This window comes from Mobula birostris, chromosome 29, assembly GCF_030028105.1.
Source record: "Mobula birostris isolate sMobBir1 chromosome 29, sMobBir1.hap1, whole genome shotgun sequence".
In the NCBI taxonomy this organism is placed as follows: domain Eukaryota; kingdom Metazoa; phylum Chordata; class Chondrichthyes; order Myliobatiformes; family Myliobatidae; genus Mobula; species Mobula birostris.
Window position 1 is genome coordinate 30,047,757 of NC_092398.1, and position 24,555 is coordinate 30,072,311.

The 24,555-nt window shown below is 48.5% G+C and overlaps 1 protein-coding gene across 5 annotated transcripts in view; it reads left to right on the forward strand.

Annotated features, from left to right (window-relative positions):
- LOC140190193 (RNA-binding protein 10-like) overlaps positions 1 to 24,555 on the forward strand; it is a 61,282-nt gene that overhangs the window by 15,843 nt on the left and 20,884 nt on the right. For 4 of the 5 annotated variants that reach the window (XM_072246707.1, XM_072246711.1, XM_072246709.1 and 1 more), the window contains exons 2-8: positions 6,710 to 6,791; positions 7,699 to 7,885; positions 10,548 to 10,721; positions 12,724 to 12,793; positions 16,826 to 16,899; positions 20,598 to 20,684; positions 21,793 to 21,853. In XM_072246707.1, the coding sequence (XP_072102808.1) occupies positions 6,775 to 6,791; positions 7,699 to 7,885; positions 10,548 to 10,721; positions 12,724 to 12,793; positions 16,826 to 16,899; positions 20,598 to 20,684; positions 21,793 to 21,853 (670 nt within the window). In that variant the 5' untranslated portion in view covers positions 6,710 to 6,774. Of the gene's footprint in view, positions 1 to 3,861; positions 3,954 to 6,709; positions 6,792 to 7,698; positions 7,886 to 10,547; positions 10,722 to 12,723; positions 12,794 to 16,825; positions 16,900 to 20,597; positions 20,685 to 21,792; positions 21,854 to 24,555 lie in introns of all 5 variants that reach the window. The other variant, XM_072246708.1, reaches the window with a different exon arrangement.

The window sequence follows — 24,555 nt, forward strand, 5'->3', positions numbered from 1 at the left end:
TTATGAATTCATGTGGAGCATTGAAAATGTGAATAGCCAAAGTCTTGTCCTCAGGTTGGGGGGAGGTTCAAAACTAGTGGGCACGGGTTTAAAGTAGGAGTAGAATGTGAACCCCAGATTGGGTACCCCTGATAAAGAGGCTGCTGACTATAAAAGTGCTGCCAGGACATGAGGTAGAGGAATGAGGTAAATGTTGCACTTGCAACATTTAAAAGGCATTTAGATGCATGTGAACAGAAAATGTTTAGAGAGGTACAGACCAAATGCAATAAACAGAGCGGGCTTTTGTAGGCAACTTGGTCGGCACAGACGAATTGAGCCAAAAAGTCTGTTTTTCAGTGCTGTGTAACTCTTAAGAAATTTACCGTACTGCTCCAGGAAACCCATTTGATTTTTGAAAAATTGGTAGCTAAAGAGCTTGACTTGCTTTGTATATATGTGATCTCTACTGGTCTGAGGAAGCGCTCTCTGAGTTGGTGTTTCATTGTGAGCACTTCGTCATAAACCATTGTCAATAAATAAAATTTATGGCAATATGATGCAGAATTCAGCCCACTGGTGACCATAATATTGATGAATAGATCCCGGCTCCATGTTGCAGCATGTTAACCGGACCAACTTTCAGATGCGCAGTAAACCCCAAAAGATCTGCATGAGAGCCTTGCAAGAATATGCACTCATACCCAGTGGCCACTGAATGTATGTTGGTGGTTGTCTGCTGTTGTAGCCCATCCACTTCAAGATTCAGTGTGCTGTGTGTTCAGAGATGCTATTCTATAATGTGTGGTTGAGTTACTGTTGCATTCCTGTCAGCTTGAACCAGTTTGACCATTCTCCTCTAACCTCTCATTTTCACCCACAGAATTTCTGCTCACTGGGTGTTTTTTTTTCCTCCGTAAACTCAATACTGTTGTGTGTGAAAATCCCAAGAGATCATCAGTTGAGATACTCAGACCACCCCATCTAGCACCAACAGTCATTCCCTGATCAAAGTCAATTTGATGACGTTTCTTCCCCATGCTGATCTGAACAAAGCTGAACCTCTTGACCATGTCTGCATGCTTTGATACATTGAGTTTTTGCAACATGACTGGCAGATGAGCTATTTGCATGAGCATGCAGGTGTACTGGTGTATCCATAAAGTGGCCACTGAGTGAGTGTGTGTGTGTGTTCTGTGCGAACTTCATCACTGACAGAATTAGTTTATTATTGTCACATGTGCCGAGGTAGTGAAAAGCTTCTCTTTCATACTGTTCGGACAGATTGACTCATTACATCAGTACATTGATGTAGAACAAGGTAAAACACTAACAATGTGGAATAATGTGTAACAGTTACAGAGAAAGTTGCAGTGCAGGCACACAGTAAGGTGCAAGATCATAAGAGGTAGATCATGAGGTCAAGAGCCCAATTTATCATACTGCGGAACTTTATTAATATTCTAAAAAGAGTGGGGTAGAAGCTGTCCTTCAACTTGGTCATCCATGCTTTCAGGCTTCTGTGCCTTCTGCCCGATGAGAGAGGGGAGAAGAGACAATGTCCATGGTGGAGTCTCATCATTTCTTTTCCAAACCTTCGGGTCCTTTTCCTACTCAGCTGCCTGAAATGATGAAGGACAAATCTCAACCTGTGTCTCGAGTGCACTGAACCACAGAGGTCAGGCAGCAGGTGTCTTTTGCCACATCACCACCAATGAGCTTCCCATTTGCACACCACCCTGAGTGTAAATTGATTTATTTTATTCACCTGTAACACATATATTGCGTTCAGTTCTGGTCTCTGTGAGGTAATGTTACAGCTCTTGTGCGGGGGAGTGGATTTGAGAGCTGGTGTTCTTGTGTTTTGTGTGTGGGAGGGGGATTTGGGGGTCGATGTTCTTGTTGCTTTTTGAATTTGCACAGTTGCATTGGTTTCAATAGGTACATCTACTGCCAGAGAAATGTATACAATTTATATCCTGAAATGCTTTTTCTTTGTAAACATCTGCAAAAACAGAGGAGTGCCCCAAGGAATGAATGACAGTTAAATGTTAGAACTCCAAAGCAACCCCCCCCAGCTCCCCCTCCCATGCACAAGCAGCAGCAAGGCATTGACCCCTCTCCCACCAGCAGAAAACAATGGCACCACAGAGCACTCAAACTTACAGCAAAGCATCAATAATGACACAGACTTGAAGTACCCCAAAGACTACTTGTTCACCCGGTATTTGACATACCACGGGCTCTCTCTCTCTCCTTAATAAGGGAAAAAGGGGTGTTCCCATTTCACAGCGAGAGGGAAGACGTAACAAAACAACTTGCTGATTTCAGAATCAGGTTTACTATCAGCAGCATGTGACCTGAAATTTGTTAACTTAGCAGCAGCAGTTCAATGCAACACATAATCTAGCAGAGAGAGAAAAAAATAAAATAAAAATAATGAATAAGTAAATCAGTTACATATATTGAATAAATTTAAAAAGTGCAAAAACAGCAATACAGTATATTTAAAGAAAAAAGTGAGGTAGTGTCCATTTAGGGATCAGACGACAGAGGGGAAGAAGCTGTTCCTGAATTGCTGAGTGTATGCCTCCATGCTTCTGTACCTCCTACCTGATGGCAACAGTGAGAAAAAGGCATGCCCTGGGCACTGGAGGTCCTTAATAATGGACACTGCCTTTCTGAGACACTGTTCCCTAAAGATGTCCTGGGTACTTTGTAGGCTAGTACCCAAGATGGAGCTGACTAGATTTACAACCTCCTGCAGCTTCTTTAGGTCCTGTGCAGTAGCCCTTCCATACCTGTGATATAGCCTGTTGGAATGCTCTCCATGGTGGAATTATGAAGTTTTTTGAGTATATTTGTTGACATGCCAAATCTCTTCAAATTCCTAATTAAGAATAGCAGCTGTCTTGCCTTCTTTATAACTGCGTCGATGTGTTGGGACCAGGTTAGATCCTCAGAGATCTTGACACCCAGGAACTTGAAGCTGTTCACTCTCTCCACTTCTGATCCTTCTATATTTATGGTGTTAAAAGTCTGTTGTGTTGCTTTATCTGAGCTCTGTGCCTCTGGGCACACAGTCAGCAGCAAGCCCACTGCTTCTGATCTACCTTGTTCTCCCACAGCGGCACCAGCCTGTCTCCTGGGCCGCACCCTTGGGATATCGAAAAGCGGCCGATCGTGAGGCCCTGAGAGCGAGTCCCATTCCTGCAAAGAACCCTGAAAGTGGGGGGGAAAAAAAGAGATATCAAAGATAACAACAGAGCTGTTTCCGAAGATGCAAGCAAAGGAGATGGCTTTCAGTGCCATCGTCACTCAGCTCTGCCTCTTCCAATCCCAAGTTGGAGCGGTCTTTCATCAATTGAGGAAACCCACGCAGTCGGGGGGAGAACGTACAAACTCCTTGCAGGCAGCGGCGGGTAGTTACAGCTGGGTCGCTGGTACTGTAAAGAGTTGTGCTAACCACTATGCTACCCTGCCACCTCTGAGCTTGCTGGGGCTTGGCCTTCAAGCGAGCTGCACGATAAGAGGCATAGCCAGAGCGGGAATGCCTACGCCGTTTTAAGCCGTTTGAGGTGACTGGAAGAAACCTTGTGGGGGGGGGGTGGAACAGAGTAGGTTATGAGCTATGCAGGGCAGATGAGATATTTAGTTGTGGAGTGGGGTAAGATGTTGGTACAACATTCTATATTCTACAACCTCATGGAGGTGGACCATTCAGTCCACCATGCCTGCTAACCATTGAGCGTCCATCTCCACTAATCCTGCTCTCACTTGCTTCTCCATTCACCAACCTCCCCTGGCTGCTTAGTGGGACACTGTCCACACCAGGGGCAGTTTATATTAAAATACCAACAGACACATCCTTTGGCATTCCAGAGCTCTAGGGAGAAGCTAACAGAGTCACAGGGGAAGATGCCAACAGCACACCAACATTATCTACAGTCAGGATCGAACAGAGCTGTGAGCCGGCAAGTATCACAAACTGCTATGTGCAATCTGTACATATTATCCCCCATCAGGAAAGTCTCAAAGCTCTCCGCTTCTTTTTGCCCTATATACTTCCATCCCCCATCAGGAAGGTCTCAAAGCTCCGCTACTTTTTGGATTCCAGACCTAATCAGTTCCCCTCCACCACCACTCTGCTCTGTCTAGCGGAATTAGTCCTTACTCTTAATAATTTCTCCTTTGGCTCCTCCCACTTCCTCCAAACTAAAGATGTAGCTATGGGCACCCGCATGGGTCCCAGCTATGCCTGCCTTTTTGTTGGCTTTGTGGAACAATCTATGTTCCGTGCCTATTCTGGTATCTGTCCCCCACTTTTCCTTCGCTACATCGACGACTGCATTGGTGCTGCTTCCTGCACGCATGCTGAGCTCGTTGACTTTATTAACTTTGCCTCCAACTTTCACCCTGCCCTCAAGTTTACCTGGTCCATTTCCGACACCTCCCTCCCCTTTCTAGATCTTTCTGTCTCTGTCTCTGGAGACAGCTTATCCACTGATGTCTACTATAAGCCTACTGACTCTCACAGCTTTCTGGACTATTCCTCTTCTCACCCTGTCTCTTGCAAAAATGCTATCCCCTTGCAATTCCTCTGTCTCCGCCGCATCTGCTCTCAGGATGAGGCTTTTCATTCCAGGACGAGGGAGATGTCCTCCTTTTTTTTAAAGTAAGGGGCTTCCCTTCCTCCACTATCAACTCTGCTCTCAAATGCATCTCCCCCATTTCACGTACATCTGCTCTCACTCCATCCTCCCGCCACCCCACTAGGAATAGGGTTCCCCTGGTCCTCACCTACCACCCCACCAGCCTCCGGGTCCAACATATTATTCTCCGTAACTTCCGCCACCTCCAACGGGATCTCACCACTAAGCACATCTTTCCCTCCCCCCCCCCCCCGCTTTCCGCAGGGATCGCTCCCTACGCAACTCCCTTGTCCATTCGTGCCCCCCATCCCTCCCCACTGATCTCCCTCCTGGCACTTATCCTTGTAAGCAGAACAAGTGCTACACATGCCCTTACACTTCCTCCCTTACCACCATTCAGGGCCCCAAACAGTCCTTCCAGGTGAGGCAACACTTCACCTGTGAGTCGGCTGGGGTGATGTACTGTGTCCGGTCCTCCTGATGTGGCCTTCTATATATTGGCGAGACCTGACGCAGACTGGGAGACTGCTTTGCTGAACACCTACGCTCTGTCCGCCAGAGAAAGCAGGATCTCCCAGTGGCCACGCATTTTAATTCCACATCCCATTCCCATTCTGACATGTCTATCCATGGCCTCCTCTACTGTAAAGATGAAGTCACACTCAGGTTGGAGGGACAACACCTTGAATTCCCTCTGGGTAGCCTCCAACCTGATGGCATGAACATCGACTTCTCTAACTTCCGCTAATGCCCCACCTCCCCCTCGTACCCCATCCGTTATTTATTTTTATACACACATTCTTTCTCTCACTCTCCTTTTTCTCCCTCTGTCCCTCTGACTATACCTGTTGCCCATCCTCTGGGTCCCCCCCCACCCCCCCCCGGTCTTTCTTCCCGGACCTCCTGTCCCATGATCCTCTCATATCCCCTTTCCCAATCACCTGTCCAGCTCTTGGCTCCATCCCTCCCCCTCCTGTGTTCACCAGCAACTTTGATGTGTGTTGCTTGAATTTCCAGCATCTGCAGAATTCCTGTTATGTGCAATCTGTGTTCTTTCCTCATTGCCTGGACTGAGTTCAGGAACGAACTGTGCTGCGGCATGCACTGTCACCAGAAGGACTGCAAAGGGTCACTTGTCCTCCCGCTCCAACAACACACCCCAACATTAAAGTAAAATTATTATCCAAGTGTATGTATGTCACCATATACAACTGAGGAATTTAAGGGAATATAAAGGTTAAGAAAGTTCAAAGAATATTGGCTTTCCTAGAATAACCCCAGACGACAGAATTGAGCACAACACTGGGGTATCGGTCTTCTGTCGCTGTGTAACACCGGGATACGGAACTGGTGGGGGCGGGTCTGTCACTGTATAACACCGGGGTACGATACCGGTGGGGTAGTGTCTATCACTGTATAACACCGGGATGTGGTACTGGTGGGGACTGGTCTATCACTGTATAACAGCAGGGTACGGTACCGGCAGGGACGGGTCTGTCACTGTGTAACAGCGGGGTACAGTACCGGTGGGGACGGGTCTGTCACTGTGTAACACTGGGGTACGGTACTGGCGGGGACGGGTCTGTCACTGTGTAACACAGGGGTACGGTACCGGTGGGGTCGTGTCTGTCACTGTGTAACACCGGGGTACGATACTGGTGGGGTCGTGTCTGTCACTGTGTAACACCGGGGTACGATACTGGTGGGGGCAGGTCTGTCACTGTAACACCGGGGTACGGTACTGAGACCTTTCTGTCTCTGTAATGTAATTGTGTTTATAACGATAGAGATAAGAGGAATTGAAGGCAACTGAGTGAGTCATGAATTGGCTGTCATCTTGTTGTGGAAAATCAGGTTTGTTTCCAGCTTTACAACCCCTCTCTACACTGTCCTCTCCGCTTTCCCCACTTCACCCCACAATTGTCTTTCTCAAGTTCACCGAGGTAATTTGTGACTGTTTCCTGGTTCAGACATTGAACTGGCATTTACTGGTTGAGTTTTGGGTGGGTGTAGTTTGTTTTTATTCTGCTGTGCACAGGGTGGGCCTGTCAATTATGGTGACTTTATCTATATTGCAGGAAAGCTGCGAGGAAGACAGCTGTTGCACAACGAAGTTCTTGGGCACACCATCTGGTGGTGAGAGATGGAGTACGACAAACGGTAATTTACTAAACTCAACTGACCATCCCCTCCCCTCCCCTCCCTTTATGGACTACCTCTAATGGTATTCTGCAGTCAAACTCCAATAACCTGTTATTAAACTGGTACCAAATCCCATTGGCATCTGGCTGTCCTCCCTCATTGCGTATCTGGGCCCAGCTACTTGTGATGTTCAGTGCACAGGGTAACTGCTTCCTGTCCTCCTTCTGAACATTGTCTCTCAGTTCCCAGAGCCCACTTTCCCTTAATCTCACTGGGGACCAGGTCCCGCGGTTCCTTTAATTTCAACAGGAACTAGGCCTCACCTTCCCTTTAATCCCACTGGGGATCAGACACTGTGATCACTTTAAACTTGACGGGGACCAGATCCTGTGATTCCTTTAATCTCACTGCGGACCAGGCCCCGTAATTCCTTTAAGCTCACCAGGGACCAGGCCCCGTAATTCCTTTAAACTCACTGGGGACCAGATCCTGCGATTCCTTTAATTTCAGCAGGAACTAGGCCTCACCTCCCCTTTAATCCCACCGGGGACCAGACACTGCGATCACTTTAAACTCGCCGGAGACCAGATCCTGTGATTCCTTTAATCTCACTGGGGCCTAGGCCCCGTAGTTCCTTTAGGCTCACCGGGGACTAGGGCCCGTAGTTCCTCTAAGCTCACTGGGGACCAGATCCTGCGATCCCTTTAATTTCACCAGTGACCAGGTACCCCTGGTTTCTCTGCTGCTTTCACTGGAGCCCTAATTCCCTTGCTTCCTTTAAGCTCCCCGGGACCTCGGTTCTCTGCAATCCCTTCATTTTTGCGGTTGTATCCATGTGTGAACAGTTAGTCTCCACCTCATACTGTTGATAAGGGAAAGGGGAACTGGGAAGTAATCTGCTGTGTTTTCCCGTCTCTTCCTGCAGCTCAAGCCGCAGTGAGCGGATGGGACGCTATGGGAGTGACCGGTGCAAGGACGACCTGCGAGAATCCCGTGATAGGCGGGATCATGACTACAGGGACATGGATTACCGGTCCTACGACCCAGACTATGAGTGCGACACTGGCAAGGACTACGGCCAGCAGGATAGCTGGGGCTATGACCACTCTGAGGTACGCTTTTGCGTTGGGGGTGAGGTTCTCGCTTGGTTGTTTACAAGGGGGCCAGCATCCACGCTGCAGCTGTAGTGGACATGGGGTAGGCGGATTTGCTGAAGCTGAGCCTTGGTTTACAGGTTGGAAGACGGTGAGTTACTACACTTATACAGTGGTACTATTCGCATGGCTGTAGCTTCTTGGTGTTGGAGATCCAGGTGCAAACCTGATCTCCTGCCCTCTCTGTGCAGACTATGCACATTCTCCCTGTGACCTTGTGGGTGAAGATTGCACGAAGACATGGGAGAGAGTCAGTACATTAACTGGCTGTTGTGAATAGCCCACAGTGTGAAGAATGGGTGGAGTGGCTGGCAACATTGTGTGGAAGTGACTAATACAAGGGAGCATCACTTTAGGGTACTTCCTGTTATACTGCTGGCATTTCAGGTAGCATTGAAGGTTTTCTTCATTGCCTGTGCCGTAACAATTTTCTTTTACCAGTTAAGGTTGTTAGCCCTTAGCTGAACCCCTGAACCTGGAGGACTGGTGGATCACTTAGTCTGGCCTCTACCCTTTGACCTGTTTGACTTGGGTGACCCTACCATGAGTCAAAGCAGAAAGCCCTGACGCCAGCCACCATAGCTCTCTGGGTCATTGAGGCAAGCAAACCTCCAAACCATGACAATTTTAAGGTGATTGGAGGAAAATATAGAGGGGATGTCAGAGGTAGATTTTAAAATTTTTTACAGGGTGTTTACCGAACAGAGGTAGTGGTGGTGGAATAAATACATCAGAGCAGGGGTTCCCAACCTTTTTAATGCCTTAGATTCCTAGTATTAACCAAGGGGGTCTGTGGGCCCCAGGTTGGGAACACCTGCATTATGGACATTTGAGATGCCTAGATGGATGCATGGATGGATGGAAGAGAAGTTGAGGGCTGCGTAGGGAGACTGGTTAGATTGATCTTGGAGTAGGTTAAAAGGTCAGCACAAAATTGTGGGCTGAAGGATGTATATTGTCCTGTGCGTGTTCTGTGGAGTCTAATGTGAGGTGATGTGATCTGAGAATAAGATCAAGGTGGATGGAGCAGTTCAGTCACAAGTAAAGTCTGAGTCTGTGCTTCCTGGAGTGGAAAATACTGGGAGAGACACATGAACATGAGTGAAGTACATAACATTCGCAAAGGATATAACGTGGACTGCAGCAAATGTTCCCTCTCATCATCATCATTATGCCCTGTGTTGTATGACATGGGCAGTCATGGTCTTTCCATGACTATGATTGTTCTTGGCAAATTTTTCTATTGAAATGGTTTGCCATTGCCTATACTCTACAGAGGTTGTCTACCTGGCGTCAGTGGTCGCATAACTAGGACTTGTGATATGTACCAGCTGCACATTTGACCCTCCACCACCTGCTCCCATGGCTTCACGGTGACCTTGACTCGGGGTGGGGGGTGGGTTGCTACACCATGTTCAAGGGTGACCGGCAGGCTAGAGAAAGGAAGGAGCACCTTACACCTTCTTAGGTAGAGATGTATCTCCACCCTGCCACCGCCCCCTAATATAAGATTTGGATAAAACGCAAGGACTAAGTTTTAGGGTGGGTAGCTGAAATGGGATTTAGACAGGATCTGAGGGGATGACCACCTTGGTATTGGTTTATTATTGTCAGAGTCTTAAATACTGTTCATATATACCAAATCATTACACAGTGCATTGAGGTAGAAAAAGGTAAAGCAATAACAACACAGAATAAAGTGTAATTTACAGGAGGTAATTCAGAATCTTATAAAAGGGTAGAAGCTGTCCTTGAGCCTGGTGACACATGATTTCAGGCTTTTGTAAATTCTGCCCAGTGGGAGAAGGGAGAAGACAGAATGTCTGGGGTGGGTGAGGTCTTTGATTATACTGGCTACCTTACTGAGATAGCGAGAAGTCCAGACAGAGTCCACAGAGGAGAGACTAGATTCTGTGATGTGCTGAGCCATGTCCACAACTCCCTGCAGTTTCTTGCGGTCTCAAACAGAGCAGTTGCTGTACGAAGTCCCATAGAATGCTTTCTGTGGTGCATCAATAAAAATTGATATGGCTCAATATTGACGTGCTGGATTTCTTTAGCTACCTCAGGAAGTAGAGGCATTGGTGACCTTTCTGTCGCATCTATGTGGTTGGACATGGAAAGTCTATTGGTGACATTGACACCTAGGAACTCGAAGCTCGCAACCTCAACACGTTGTTGTAGAAAGGAGCATGAATAATCACCGCCCCCACCCCAACCCCATTTGTGAAGTGAATGACATTGAAGGGAAGATTGTTGTATTGACACTCTCTGTAAGCTTGTGTTATGGCAGCAAAAATCAAGGCTGTCTTTGTTGAATCACAGGTGGTTCTTAGCAGAGAATTCTGTTTAAGTATTCGGCTTGAACTGGTTGGGCCACAGTTAGGGCCAGTTATTTGCTATTGTGTTTCACTTTTTTTTGTTCTGAGCATCTAATAAAACAGTGTAACCACAAGATTTGCATCCCCTTCTTGCTTTCTGAAGAACCTGGAGAATATCATCTTCAGGTCCAGCGCTTCCCTCTGCCTTCTTGCCAGCCCATTGACTCCCGCTCTTCTCCTTGACCACTACAGTTCTCAGCCTCACACTGTGTTGTGTCTGACTCCCCCACTTACTGTAGGATTACAGAGAGGACGGCGACGGTTACAGAAACTACGACAACCTAGAAGACGCCTTCAGCTTCCCAGGGGACGGGGATTACAGAGACCAGGACTATCGGAATGAGACTGGAGAGGAGAAGGCCAGCAGGATCATCATGCTGCGGATGCTACCCCCCTCTGCCACCGAGAACGACGTACGTGAGGGAGCAGGGGATGCATGTAGAGCGGGGTTCCCAACTTTCTTTATGATATGGACCCCTACCAATAACTGAGGGGTCTGTAGACCCTAGCCTGCAGGTTGTGCTGTGAGGAGGGTTTGGCAGCACTGAGAGATGGAAGTACCCTTAATTGCAGGAATCATGGTAGCTTTCGCAGTAAAATGGACAAGGAGGTTTCCAGTCAGTGTTCAGAAGCGACACTTGTTTAAAAAAACAATCATATTATCTAGTCACAGCCATTTTGTTATTTAACAGACACTTAGTGGCCACTTTATTAGATAGAGGAGTGGAAATTGGTGTAGGCTGCTGCTGGTATAGACCATCCACTTCAAGGTTTGATGTGTGTTGAGAGATGTTCTGCTGAACACCACTGTTGTAACACATGGTTATTTGAGTTACTGGCTCCTTGTCAGCTTGAACCAGTTTGACCATTCCCCTCTAACCTCCCTCATTAACAAGGCATTTTCAGCCACAGAACTGCCACTCATTGGATGTTTTTTTGTTTATTGCACCATTCTCTGTAAACTCTGGAGCAGGGAGTCCCAACCTTTTTTATGCCATAGTCCAATACCCATTAACCAAGGGGTCTATGGACCCCAGGTTGGGAACCCCTGCTGTAGAGACTATTGTACATGGAAAATTCCAGGAGATGAGCAGTTTCTGAGATAACTCAAACTACGCTGTCTGGCTCTAACAATCTTTCCACGTTCAAAGTCACTTAGATCACATTTCTTCACCCATTCTGATGTTTGGTCTGAACAGCAGCTGAAGCTCTTGACCATGTCTGCATGCTTTTGTGCATTGAGTTGCTACCACATGAGATATTTGCGTTAATGAGCCAGTGTACCTAATAAAGTGGCTACTGAGTGTAAAACAGCACAGTAACAGGTCCTATGGCCCAGGATTTCTGTGCCAAGAATGACACTGAATTAAATTAAATCTCAAAATCCCTTCATTACTTGCATATGCAAGTGTCTTTCCGCTAGCTTCTTAGTCCCCTGTATCTGTGTCCATCACCATCCCAGGCACCCTCCACTCTCTCAAAGACAAAATAAAAAGCAACTTGCCTTGCACATCGCCTTTAAACTTTGCCCACTTGCCTTAAATGCCTGTCCTCTGATACCTGACATTTTGACTCTGGATGAAAGATTGTGAACATCTTCCCTATCTCTGCTTCTCATAATGTTATAGACCCTTGTCAGCTCTCTCATCAGCTTTTTGCCACTCAAGAGAAAACACCCGAGTTTGTCCAACCTCTCCTTATACGTTATACCCTCTAATCCAGGCCACATCCTGGTAAAGCCTCCTCACTATCCCTGTAATGGATGAGCAGAAGTGCACACAGTGCCCCAAATACAGTCATACACTTGCAACATGACATCCCGCCCTTCAACTGGCCGCTCTGACTGACGATGCTGTACCACCCGATCTTCCTGTGTTGCCCTTGTGGGCATTCTTCCCAGGTGAAGCCCGGCAGACTGAGCCAACTGTGACTGTGCTGCAGGGAACAAACACACAGGGATTTTAGTTTTTTAAAATTTAGACATACATTGTAGAGCAGGTCCTTTTGGCCCAGTGAGCAGCACGGTCCAACAACCCTAGCCTAATCACGGGATAATTTACAATGACCCATTGACTTGCTAACTGGTATGTGGGAGGAAACCGTAGTATCCTACACGATCATAGGGAAGAACGAACAGACTCCTTACAGATGGTGCTAGAATTGAACTCTGGACTGTCCTGAGCCTACTGCTGCACTACCTGGGTCACTGTATTTCCTTATCCTACTCTCATTTTCGACCTGCACATTTACAATGATGCCAAGTTGTGACTTCCTTACCCCTGTTTTGGCTGGGCATTATTGGTTACAAGTTGCTTGTCCTGATTGTAGGGAGTGGGGTGGTGAGGAGTGTTGTGTTGCTGTGTAGAAACTCCACCAGTCCATTACCATGTTTCCTTCTGCCATGTCTCCTTTCAGATCCGAATGCAGCTGCAGTATGCTGGTTACCAGCCTCGGGAGGTGCGCCTAATGAGGAATAAATCCTCAGGTGAGATTCCGTTGTGGGTTTTAAATGACGACTCTGGACTCTTCCTCTTTGCCCCAGCATTCCCTTCCCTCCTAACTTGTTTTGTGGCCCGGATGCTGAGTGGCTCCGACAGTTGAAGTAAACTGTGGTGATCTTGGTTATGTGTAGTGCCTCAACTGAACGAGGGGTTTGCTGTTGCCTCTTGCTGTGCTCTGTTCAAAGATAAAACAGAAAAGTACTTCTGTGACATTCATACACAATACCTCTCTCCCAAATCTTCCCACCCCGTCTGGTTGAACTTGTCGAGTTTTAAAGTATTTCAGCTTCATCATCTGAGGTAATTCCATTCTTGTTCCCTGCGTGCCTCAAAGGGATTTCTTGCATGTCGGAGTTCTGACCGTCACCATTGAATTTTGCACAGCCAAAGCTGAGCCCCAGGGGGCTTGTTTCAAATGGGACAGAATTGTAAAACAGAGCATTGTGTTGGTCTTCAGTTGGAGCAGTGTGCACAGTTCTGATGATGTGTGGAGGCACCAGGGAAGGTGCATGCAGGTTCACAAAACAGTGCCTAAATGGCCAGACTTTGCTCAATGGCAGTGAGGCTTCCACCTCTGAGGCATGATCTGGCAGAGGTCTTTCACATCACAAAAGACACGGCAGGGGGTGGGGGGGCAACATTTTGCTTTCCTTAAATTTAAGGTAATTGGGGGTTCCAGTCAGGTTAGGGAGAGGGGGAATGGGGGAGGGGGTGTCCATGGGGAGTCATTGCAAATGGTGCAAGAGGAAGAAAGGAACAGAGAACAGGATGACAAGGGGCTGTGAAGGCTGGTACAGTGTCCAGTACCAGCGACAAGCAGCTGGAGGAATTTCCACTGCGGCAAGTGGGCAGTTGAGAGCCTTCACCATGACTGGGCCCACAGCCTCAACTATCTATTGCCCCCCTCCCCCACGGATGCTGCCATGTCCTGCTGAGCTGCAGACTCCAGAATCTGCATTGCATTGTGTCTCCACTTGGCCTGTTTTGTTAAAGCTGGCGGGACAGGATGTGCTAGTGTTGGGTAGGGTCCAGAGAAAGTTCATGACAATTATCCTAAGAATGGAATGTTAATAAACGACGAGCATTTGATCGCCGAAGTTTAGAAGAACTGGTGATTGGTGGGGGGAGGGGGGGTAGGTGGTTGTCATTGAAACATCAAATATCGAAAGGTCTAGATAGAGTGAATGTGGAGAGGGTGTGCCCTATAGTGAGGGAGTCTCAGACCAGAAGGCAGAGCCTCAGAATTATTGAATGGTGGATCTGTTGAATGGGCCAGATGGCTGACTCCTGCTCCAGTTTCTTACTTTTGCATCTTCTCTGAGCTGAGAGAAGGGGTTGATGGAATGAATAACCCAGCTATTCAGGGCTGTTTGATGGAAATCATTGTCTGTGCCACAGGTGCAAAAACTATGGGCTGTGGGGTTGCAGCTGCTGCCTCTCAGTGCCAGGCATTGGGGATTCATTCCTGCACATGGGGGAGTGCGGTGTTGTGTGTGCGTGGAGTTTGCACGATCGCTGTTACCGTGTGGCTTTCCCAACAACGTGCTGGTGGGCTAATTTGCCTGTCAGCTACCCACCAGTGAGCAGAGGAATCGGGGGAGGGGTGGTATGAGTTGACAAAAGCGTGGGGAGAATTTTAAATCAAACCGGGATTGTTCTTGGGTGGTTTGATGGCTGTGACAGACCTGGCAGGCTGAAAGGGCATTTCCCATGCAGTATTTCTCTACAACTAAATGTCGGAAGCCCTTGGATCAGAGCAAGGTGGTGGCCCCCAGGAATGAGTTAAATGTTTGACCCAAGACCTTTCCTCAGATGGAATTCAGTGGATGGGTTGCAGCGTAGGGCTAGTAAGGATTTTCTGTGTATTTACAGAACCAAGGTTATGTGGGAGCTCTCGTGAGGTACCCGAAAGCCTGCCTGGCAATTGCCTACAGGCCACGGCTTCCCCCTCCCGTTTGTAAGGTGTGAGGGGCTAAGGACAGAAAGACAAAGTTGGTGAGTTTGTTAAGAGCAGACAGGGTTAGATGAACCATTCTATGTAGACAGGACATTGGCGGTGTTCAAACTGCACAAGACTCAAGTCAGCTTCGCATGCGGACCTTCCCTTCCATTCCACTTTGTTTTCAGTGCCCTTTGGCTTCGGATCTGGCTGACTGTTTTATTTCTGATCAAGAGATTCTGCAGATGCTGCAAATTCAGAGTAACGGTGTCAGTCTCGGCCCAAAGAGTCAGATCCTCATTCCCCTCCATAGATGCTGCCTGACCTGAGTTCCTCCAGCATTTTGTGTGTTACTTCTGATCAGCTGCTCTCATTAGGGACTGAAAGTCAGGGAACAGTTGCTAGTGGAGGTGGGAGGGAAGTGGGTAAATGGACAGGCTGTGAGAGACTGAGCGGCCAGTTGTCACGTGTACCTCTTGCCTTGGGTGGGAGTCAAGGAAGCAAGTGTGACTGCATTACACAGAGGGGATGGCCTCTTTCCAGCTTTGATATGGAGGCAGCTGCAACTTCACGACTGCACTATTGAGGGATTGGAATACTGTGCTGCCCCAGAAGTGGAAAGCTACCGTAGTGTTTTTACAAGAAAGTGGCTGCTTTGTGATCAGAAGTGAGATTAGCTTTTATTTCTAGATGTTTTATCTCAGTTTCTTAAATTGCCCTAAGAGTATTGGTCTGTTCATGTCTTTGGGACTCTTTATATCTCATTGCTGGCCCAATATTAGAATCCGTGCTCTCCCATATCCTGGACTGTGGGATTAATACTGCCCCATTTCACATCAGTAGTCCGGTAAAAGAACCCCATCCACTCCCATTGCCCCATCCCTCAACTCCTGTGAGATGTTGGTGAGGTACATTTGGAATATTGAGTTCGCGCCTGGTCACCCTGCTGTCTGAAAGAGTGCAGAGGAGATTGACAGAGGATGTCGCCAGGTCGTGAGGGACTCCGTTATATTGAGCAGGCTCGGACTGAAAGGTGACCTTGTCAAGGTCTGTAAGATCACGAGGAGCAAGAATAGAGTGAATGCACATAGTCTTATTCCCCAAGTTTGGGGAATCCAGAACCAGAGGACATCGGTTTAAGGGGAGAAGAGAGAGACTTAATAGGAACCTGAGGGGCAACTTTTTCACCCAGAGGGCAGTGTACACGTAGAATCAGCCGCCACAGGAAAAGGTGGAGGCGGAGACATTAATGTCGTTTAAATGACAATTATGTGGATAGGAAAGGTTTAGAGCGACAGAGGCCAGACAGAGACGGATGGGACTAACTTAGATGGGCAGCATGGCCCGGTTAGGTCAAAAGCCAAAGGGCCAGTTTCTGTGCTGTGGGACACAGCTCCTGAAACCTGAACCGTTGATGTCTGTCTCTCCTTTGGAAGGGAATGTGACTGTTCTCCATTGGATGATTGGTCAGGGTGGGCTTAAGACTCGGGTGGAAAGGAGGGGGCTGTAGATTGGGGATGGCATGTGCCTGGGGTCTGTCCGTGGCCTGTAAGCCCATGGGCCACTTACCCCCAGGACATCATATTTCAACCCAGTCATATGTCCACTGGGCTTCACGGAAGCAGTTCACAAAGTCAGGGACAGTGTGGGCTGGGGCAGAGAGGGCCTTCTGTGGAGTCGAGGGGTGCAGTGGAATTTTGTGGTGTTTGTCCCCACCCCGGGGGTGGTCTTTCTGGTCTCTTTCCACTCCGACTACTAGCAGATGGTATGAGGGGTCCTCCCCTGCTCCTGTTCTACAGCCAGGCAAAGACATCCACATCAGATCTGTACGGCAGACTAAAGGGGCCCCTCTACCCCCCCCATTGTACTTCTGGCTTGCTCTGCTGCGGGGTGTGTGCGTGTGACCGCGTGATGGGGAGGGTGTCCCAACACACCGGGTGATGGTGTTGAGATTCTGATTCAATCCTGCCTGTGCAAAAACAGGGTTTTCTGATTCTGCTGCGTGAAAAATAAAGAGAGAAGGCTCCTTTAATGCCGTGACTAACACACTGCGTCTATATTTGAATGCTGTCTCCAGGTCAGAGCCGTGGTTTCGCCTTCGTGGAGTTTAATCACTTGCAGGACGCTACCCGATGGATGGAAGCCAATCAGGTTGCTTTGCTGCACTTGAACACACAAGTACTGCCTCTGTTAATTGGGAGACCCAATGCCTGACTCACACGGGCTTAAGAGTCGGTCCCCTGAGCTGAGCTAAAGGCGGTCCCCCACCTCCTCCCCCGCCCCAGTTCCCTTGCCTTCCCCACCGAATGTGCAGAATCCTGAGCACTCTCTAGGTCCCTCCCCAGGCAAGGAAATCAGGCCTAGCCTTTCCTCCACCAGCACCCCCCACCCCCCAGTCCTCCACACAAGATAAGGCTCAGGTGGAGATTCCCAGAGATTCAGATGGGGCAGGGGAGTTGGAGAGATGGGGAGGATGTTGTGCGACATTATTTCTGCCAGTTTTTTCCCTGTACCCCCTCCCCCTCCCCTACCCCTACCCCCTTTGCTTTCTCTGCGAATGGATTGGGGGGTTGGGGAGAGGAGCACTGACTAGACCTACTGGGGGATGAGGGGTTTGCAGAGCCTTCCCCGAGTTCGTCTCTCAAGTGCACGTGACTTCCCGTGTCCCTGCTGCTGGCATGGAGTGGGTGGAAGGGAGGCCTGGTCTTTCTCTCACTGAACCGTCAGCACCAGCGCTGACGCCGCCCCCACGCCAGCCCCAGCACCTTTGCGCTCTCTCTGTAAGCCAGCCGACTCATTGCAGGAGTTTTGTGTGGGCCAGGCATCAGTGTCTCTTAAGATGTGGAATGAATTGTAATGTGTCAGTACACAAACACACACACATACACATACACAAACATGCAACATTTCTTTTGCCACAGAGAATATTTACCTTCAAAGTGTGGATAATTTTGGCAGTGTGATTATATTTTATGTCTGTTTTTGTTTTAAAAATGAGTGCATTTCCCCACCATTCTTGTACAAGTTGTAATGCATTGGGGGAAGCTTGCGATTTCCCTCTTTCTCTCCCAACGGTACCCGGCAGCTGTTGCACGTTAGGTTTGAGGGTGTGTACTCCCTCGCACGCCCACTTCTCCTCCTCCCCACCCCCACTCAAATTGTTCATGGTTGCCAGAGGTAGCCCTTTTGTGGTTCTTTTTTGTCTTAGTTACTCAGTGATATCTGCTGTGCGGTGTGCGATGGTGCAGAGGAGCTGTCGTGGCGTTTTTGCAGAGGTCCACGCTGATGCTTGGCCTCATTTGGAATTTGGCTTCCGCTCTTCCAGCGAGGTGGGGGGTTGGAGAAGACCACTTTCACTCCTTCCCTCTCTTTCTCACTTGGCCTGTTTCTTGGCACGTTCTGGTGTGTGTGCTGGTTTGGCCTTGATGGAGTGGCAGAGAGGAGGGGAAGAGGCTTGCTGGTCTACCCTTCTGCACCCTTGATGGCTTGGTGGATGTGAGAGACCTTGGATTGAGATCAGTATGGAGTAGATGGAATAAGTAGCCTCTCGTGGTGTGACAGTTAGACCTCCAGGTTAATGGCTTTGCGTCTCTTGAGAGTTGTGGTGATTAACTTCTCTCCCTTCGGGAGGGAAAGCTTCTGGGAGTGTGTGTTTGTGTGTGAGAGAGTAAAATGTTTGGACATGGACAGGCGGTTTTGATGTCTCTGGCTGGTAATGTGCCGATGCCCTGTTAAGTCCCACGCAGCCTGCTGTTAGAGGATCCTGCTTTTAATCAATGCCCAGTGACCTCAGACAGGGAGTTATTCTTTATGTAGCCACAGGCACTGAACTCCTGGACTAGATCCAAACCTTAACCCAATCCCAGGGATCTGTTATTCTATATATAAATCCCCTGAACCCCAGATTAGATTGCTGTCTGTAGTTCACTCTTGGGATCTGTTATTCTATATATAACCCCCCACCCCTTCCTCCTTCCGCCCCCCAACCCCTGGATTAGATCCCAACCTGTAAACCACCCCAGGGATGTGTTACTTTATATATGAACCCCTGGATTAGATCCCAATTTGTAATCCACCACCAGGCATCTGTTGTTTTACATCTGAATCCCTGGATTAGATCTCAGCCTGTAACTTCCTCCTGCGTGGCTCCCGGCACCCATTCGCTCATGAACCAGGAATGTGGATTGAGACAAGCTTTGGCTTTGATGTCGGGAGGAAAGTGAGTGACTTTTCATTCTGAAGCAGTGTCATTGCATTCCTGTTAGTGGTCACTTCATTTCAACTCTCTCACCTCCGCGTGCCCCCCCCCCCCAAATCACGGTCTCTATTTCAGAGGGTCTCATTTAAAATGAAAAGAGTTGGGGGCTTGTTACCAAGCCACGGCTGGGATCTGCTCTGCTTGGGCTGGGGTGGGGTGTGGTGTGAGGGGGTTCTGTAGAGTGACGCAGAAGACAAAGCATTGCTGCTGCAGTCAGGTGAATCATGTCCCTGTTAACAGGTGCAAGTGGAGAGGTCTTCCCGCGGTCAGATAGCCCTTTCTGTGCACCGTAGCCTGGGGTCTGTTTGGACAACTGCCGCCAGCCTCTCCCTGTCAGGAGGAGATGACTCTACCCCCCCCCCCCCCCCCAGTCTTTAGAAGGAACATTAAATAAGCTAGCCAAAGCTCACGCTATCGGTCACTGGGTAGAGGCAAGGCGGCCCTGTAGGACCAGGATGAAGTAAAAGTGGGGATTTATCCAGCCATCTTGCTCCTGGGAGTACAGGTCAAACATTAGCTTCTCTCTGTCTCTCTATCTTCTCATTCCCATACCCCCACACATTTGTCAACACACATCTCCTCTGGCTTCTGATTGCAAGCCTCTTGGTGCTCAGCAGTAGCCATCTGGGGACTGTGGATTGCTGGGCGGAAGCTGTAACCCAGGAGTTCGGGGAGGGAGCTTGGTCGGGAGTGAAAGGGTTGGGGAGGAGCTCAGAGAAGCCAAGGCTTCGGGCTGGCCAGAGTTGGCTGTGCACCTCACTGCTGTCATCACAGTGTGTCCTACTTCATCTTTCTGGGTGTTTATGGGGTGTAGTCTGGAGATTTTGGGTACAGGCAGACCCTTAAACAATGGTAGCTTACGACCTGGCGTACACGGGCTGACATTTCCCCTTTCCTGAATACTCTACCCTCAATGCCATTTTCTTCTTTCCCACGCCCTTGCCTTCTCTTTCCTGACATTGATGCTGCAGGGGAGGTACCGAGTAAACCCAGCAGGCAGAGTGGCGTGACTCCCCCTGGAGTACAAGTAGCTGCGGTCTGTGTGTGTGTGTGTGTGTGTGTGTGGTGCGGCATAATTGCCCTCAGCCCTCCTTCATCTGTGAAGGAATCTCTGACTCCGTTGTTTCTGGCTTTTAAAACAAAATCAATCATGCAAAAAGTTTGGCCTCTCAGTGGAGGCACGGTCGCTCCTCCTTATCCCTCTCCCAGCCAAAGGTGTTTTTGTGTGTCCAAGGTGAGGTTGGTCGGCTCAGGGCCGGGTGCCTTCGTTCCACAGTTGAAAGGTTACAAACTTTTCCATTTTTATTTCAGTTGTTTCTTTTTTGTTCTCCGATCTGTTCTCTCTTTCTCTCTTTCTCTCCCCCTCCCACCTCCCCATCCCCCACCTACTCTCTCTCCCCCCCAGCCGCACTCCCCCACTCCCTGACCCCGCTCTCCTCTCTTCCTCTCTCTCTCTCTCTCTCTCTCTCTCTCTCTCTCTCTCTCTCTCTCTCTCTCTGTGCAGAAGGGTTGTTTCACGATAAGTGGCATAAGGTTGGCATCTTTGCTTAGTGGGAGCCGACTAATTTTGTGCACCTTCTGTTTCTTGCAGCACTCCCTCATTATTCATGGCCAGCAGATCTCCATGTACTACAGCGACCCCAAGCCCAAGGCTAATGAGGACTGGCTCTGTAACAAGGTAGTGGCCTGGCTGGATGAATGGAGAGTGGGGGGGAGGTCAGGGGGGAAAGGTAGTCACAAATTCCCCTCCTCGATCACAAGGTACTGCATTGCTAGCGCTGGGCACCTGCACCACCTGTGACATTGTAGGGGCAGTGGTGAGGGAGTGTGGGGCTGTGGGAATGGGTAAGTGGAGGGATTCATCTCGAGGCACAGAGGGAGTGCCATCTCATGGGAGAGGGTTAATGCTGGGGAAGAACCACACTTTGATAGAACCAACAGTGAACTGCCATTTTAATTCAAGTTCATGGGAGTGTCCGTGGGTCTTATTTTCGCTGGAGTCTGTGACTAGAGGTGCTCTGCAGAGATTCAGAAGACTATAAGACATTGGAGTAAAATTAAGCCGTCTGGCCCAGTGAATCCACTCCACCATTTAATCATAGCTAATTTCATATCTCTCTGAACACAATTCCCCTGCCTTCCTCAGTAACCTGTGATGCTCTATCAGCTTGAGATGAATTGATGGCTCGGACTGCAGGGTATTGTTCTGTGAACGGTGATAATAGAAAGGCAGCACCATACTTGCGAGGGAGTGCTCCAGCAGCGCAGTTTGCCAAGACAGTAACAGTCAGCCGCTGGCACTGTCTTCCAAAACCCTGCTGCACTTTCAGATGGGCATAAAGGACATCACTCCTGGCCGAGGGGCCCCGCGTTCTCTCCAGTCCCTCAGCCAGACTGTAGAGCAGATTCATATTGCAACTGACCTGACCTGCTGTATGACGGGCAATGTCAAAGGGGCTTCTAACCCTGGGAGTGTGTGATGGGACGATGTGGAGGGAGCTTCACTCAAGTGTCTGACCTTGTCAGTGTGTGATGGGATGGTGTGGAGGAAACTGTGGATATGGACTAAATGTACTTTTTAATGGTTGACAGCTTCATCTTTTGGCTGTAGTGCACTAATCTGGCACGGGTTGTTGTGTTTGACTTTGCCCTGTACAAACTGGCCAGGATGATTACTGTCTAAAGCTCTGCACTTGCAGTAATATCTGTCATTGTGTGTTCACAATGCTGTTGGTACTGTTGCCAGTGATTGTATGTTGTGAGCCATATTTCCCTCTTATTTGCAGTGTGGAGTGCAGAATTTTAAACGGCGTGAGAAATGCTTTAAGTGTGGTGTCCCCAAGTCGGGTAAGTGTCGCACGATGGAAAGTAGGGAAAAAAGTACTGAAGTTGGAACTCTGAAACACAAACAGTAATTAGCAGAATTATCCCGTGCATTGAGCAGTAACTGTGGAGAAGTTTCTGCCTTGATGAGAGAGTAAATGGGAGGGCAGGGTTCTGGCCAGATGGGAGTGGGTTTTTTTCCATGCAACATCTCTCCCCACACCCCGAGCCATGACAGACCAAGGTGGAGCCAAGTGGAGCTGGAACGCTCACTGAGTCAGTGAGGACTTGCTGGCTGTCCACGTCCATCCTCTTCCACATGCCTGTGCTCTCTATTCCTGACTGACAAGCAGTTGTAGAGTCACAGAGCATGGAGAGAGGCCTTCAGGCACACCATCAACATTGTGAAGAACAGGCCAAAGTTTACGCTCAAGGTGATTGTACACGGCAGAAATAACCATGAAAATTAGCTCAGTACATTACAAATATGAATAAACTTAAATTGACAAATTATATATAATTTGCTATGTTGGCCTTCATCAGTCAGGCATTCAGTTTAGGAACAAGGGCATGATAAGTTGGTGAGGCCACATTTCGGAGTATTGTGTACAGTTTTGGTCTATTGGATGGACATGGTCAAGCTGGAGGGGTTGCAGAAGAGATTTTTAGATTTTGAAGACACGCAGTCCTCTTTTACTGTGATTTAGTAATGCATGCATTAAGAAGTGATACAATATTTCCTCCAGTGTGATATCACAAAACACAGGACAGACCAAGACTGAAAAACTGACAAAACCACATAATTGTAACATATAGTTACAACAGTGTAACAATACCATAACTTGATGAAGTCCATGAGCACAGTAAAAAGTTCAAAGTCTCTCAAATATCCCATATCTCACGCAGATGGGAGAAGGAAGGTCTGCCATGCCGACCACACTCCGACTCTGAGTCATCCGAAAACTTCAAGCCTCCGATCAGCTCTCCAACACGGAGTACTGAGCGCCATCTCTGTCCGAACGATTCGACCTCAATCTTGGTCACCAACAGCAGGCAAAGCCAGGGATTTTGAGGCCTTCCCTCCGGAAGATTCCCGGCTGCGCAGTAACAATAGCAGCAAACGAGCGTTTCAGAAATTTCTCTAAATGTTCCTCTGTGCTTTCACGTCCGTCTCCATCAAATCAGAATTGTCTACGGCCTCTATTTAACTGATACGATATCATTTTTCACCGGAGGGCTGCGCAAGCACAGCGCACTGCTCTCTCTCCTCCCGCCTCCATTTCTGAGAATGCTGCCTAGATGACAGAGCCTTGAATTAGAGAGAAAGGGAGGGACTGGTCACACTGGATCTTCACTCCTTTCAGAGCAGGAGAATTAGATTAATTAAGAAACAGAGCAGAATAGACCCTTCTGGCCCTAGACACGCCACCCAGCATTCCTCTGATTTAATCCTCGCCTAATCATGGGACAATTTACAATGTCCAATTAACCTACCAACCGGTACGTCTCTGGAGTGTGGGAGGAAACCCACGCGGTCATGGGGAGAATGTACAACCTCCTGACAGGCATAGGTGGGAATTGAACCCAGTTTGCTGGTACTGCTAACCATAGAAATTCATGGACAAACTGGGGGCCCTGGTCCTTACTTTGGGGAGTCCAAAACTTAAAGGTGCAGATACAAGAGGGTATATTCGTTAAAGAGGACTGAGAGGTACAGGTACTAGTTTATTCAGGTGGTAGTGCGTACCTGGAATGAGCTGTTGGAGGAAGCAGCCAAGGTAGGTACAGATGCATCAATTTGGAGACATTTGGATAGGTACATCGAATGGAGAGGTTCTGAGCTGAAAGCTAGCAACAAGGATTAGGAAGGATGTTGTGGTCAGTATTTACCAGTTGGGCCAAAGGGCCTGTATGACTTCTCTGACAAAATGAACAAATATAAAGATAATGATATTGGTGCATGTCAAGGGAAGTCATGTTAGTGCTGGAACCTGACGGCAGTGGGGTGGCATAGTGATTAGCACAACACTTTACATTACCAGCGACACGGGTTCAAACCCCACTGCTGCCTGCAAGGAATTTGTATGTTCTCCCCGTGACTGCATGGGTTTTCTCCGGGTGCTCCGGTTTCTCCCAAAGACCTGCTGATTGGTAGGTTGATTTGGGGGTTGCTGGATAGTGCGGCTCAAAGGGCCAGAAGGGTCTACATGGTGCTGTGTCTCGGTAAGTAAATAAATAAGTACAAGAAGCAGTTGTTGAATGTTGAGGTATGGTGTTCAGCCTCCTGTACCTCCTGCCTGATGTCTGCATCGAGAAGAGGGCTTGTCCCGGGTGGCGGAAGTCCCTGAAGATGGATGTTGCCTTCCTGAGACGTGGCTTTGATAGTGGTGGCAGCTGTAGCTGTGATGGAACTGGACGCTCTCTGTAGCCTCTTCCGTTGGTGTGAATTGAGAGTTCCAATACTAGGCCATGATGTACCCATTTATCACTGGGCTTAGGACAGATCACAGTGTCATACAGCAGAGAAAGCCCTTTCGGCCCAACTGGTCCATGCTGGCCCAACCAAGCTAGCTCTCCAAACTTTTTTGTTAATGAACCTGCCTCAACTACTTGCTCAGTCGATATGCCCATCTATGGGTAAACACTTTGCCTCTAATCTTTCCAAGCTGAATTTCAGTCCTTGTATTTACCCATACATCTATGGGTTTCTTTTTTGTGTGTTTCTC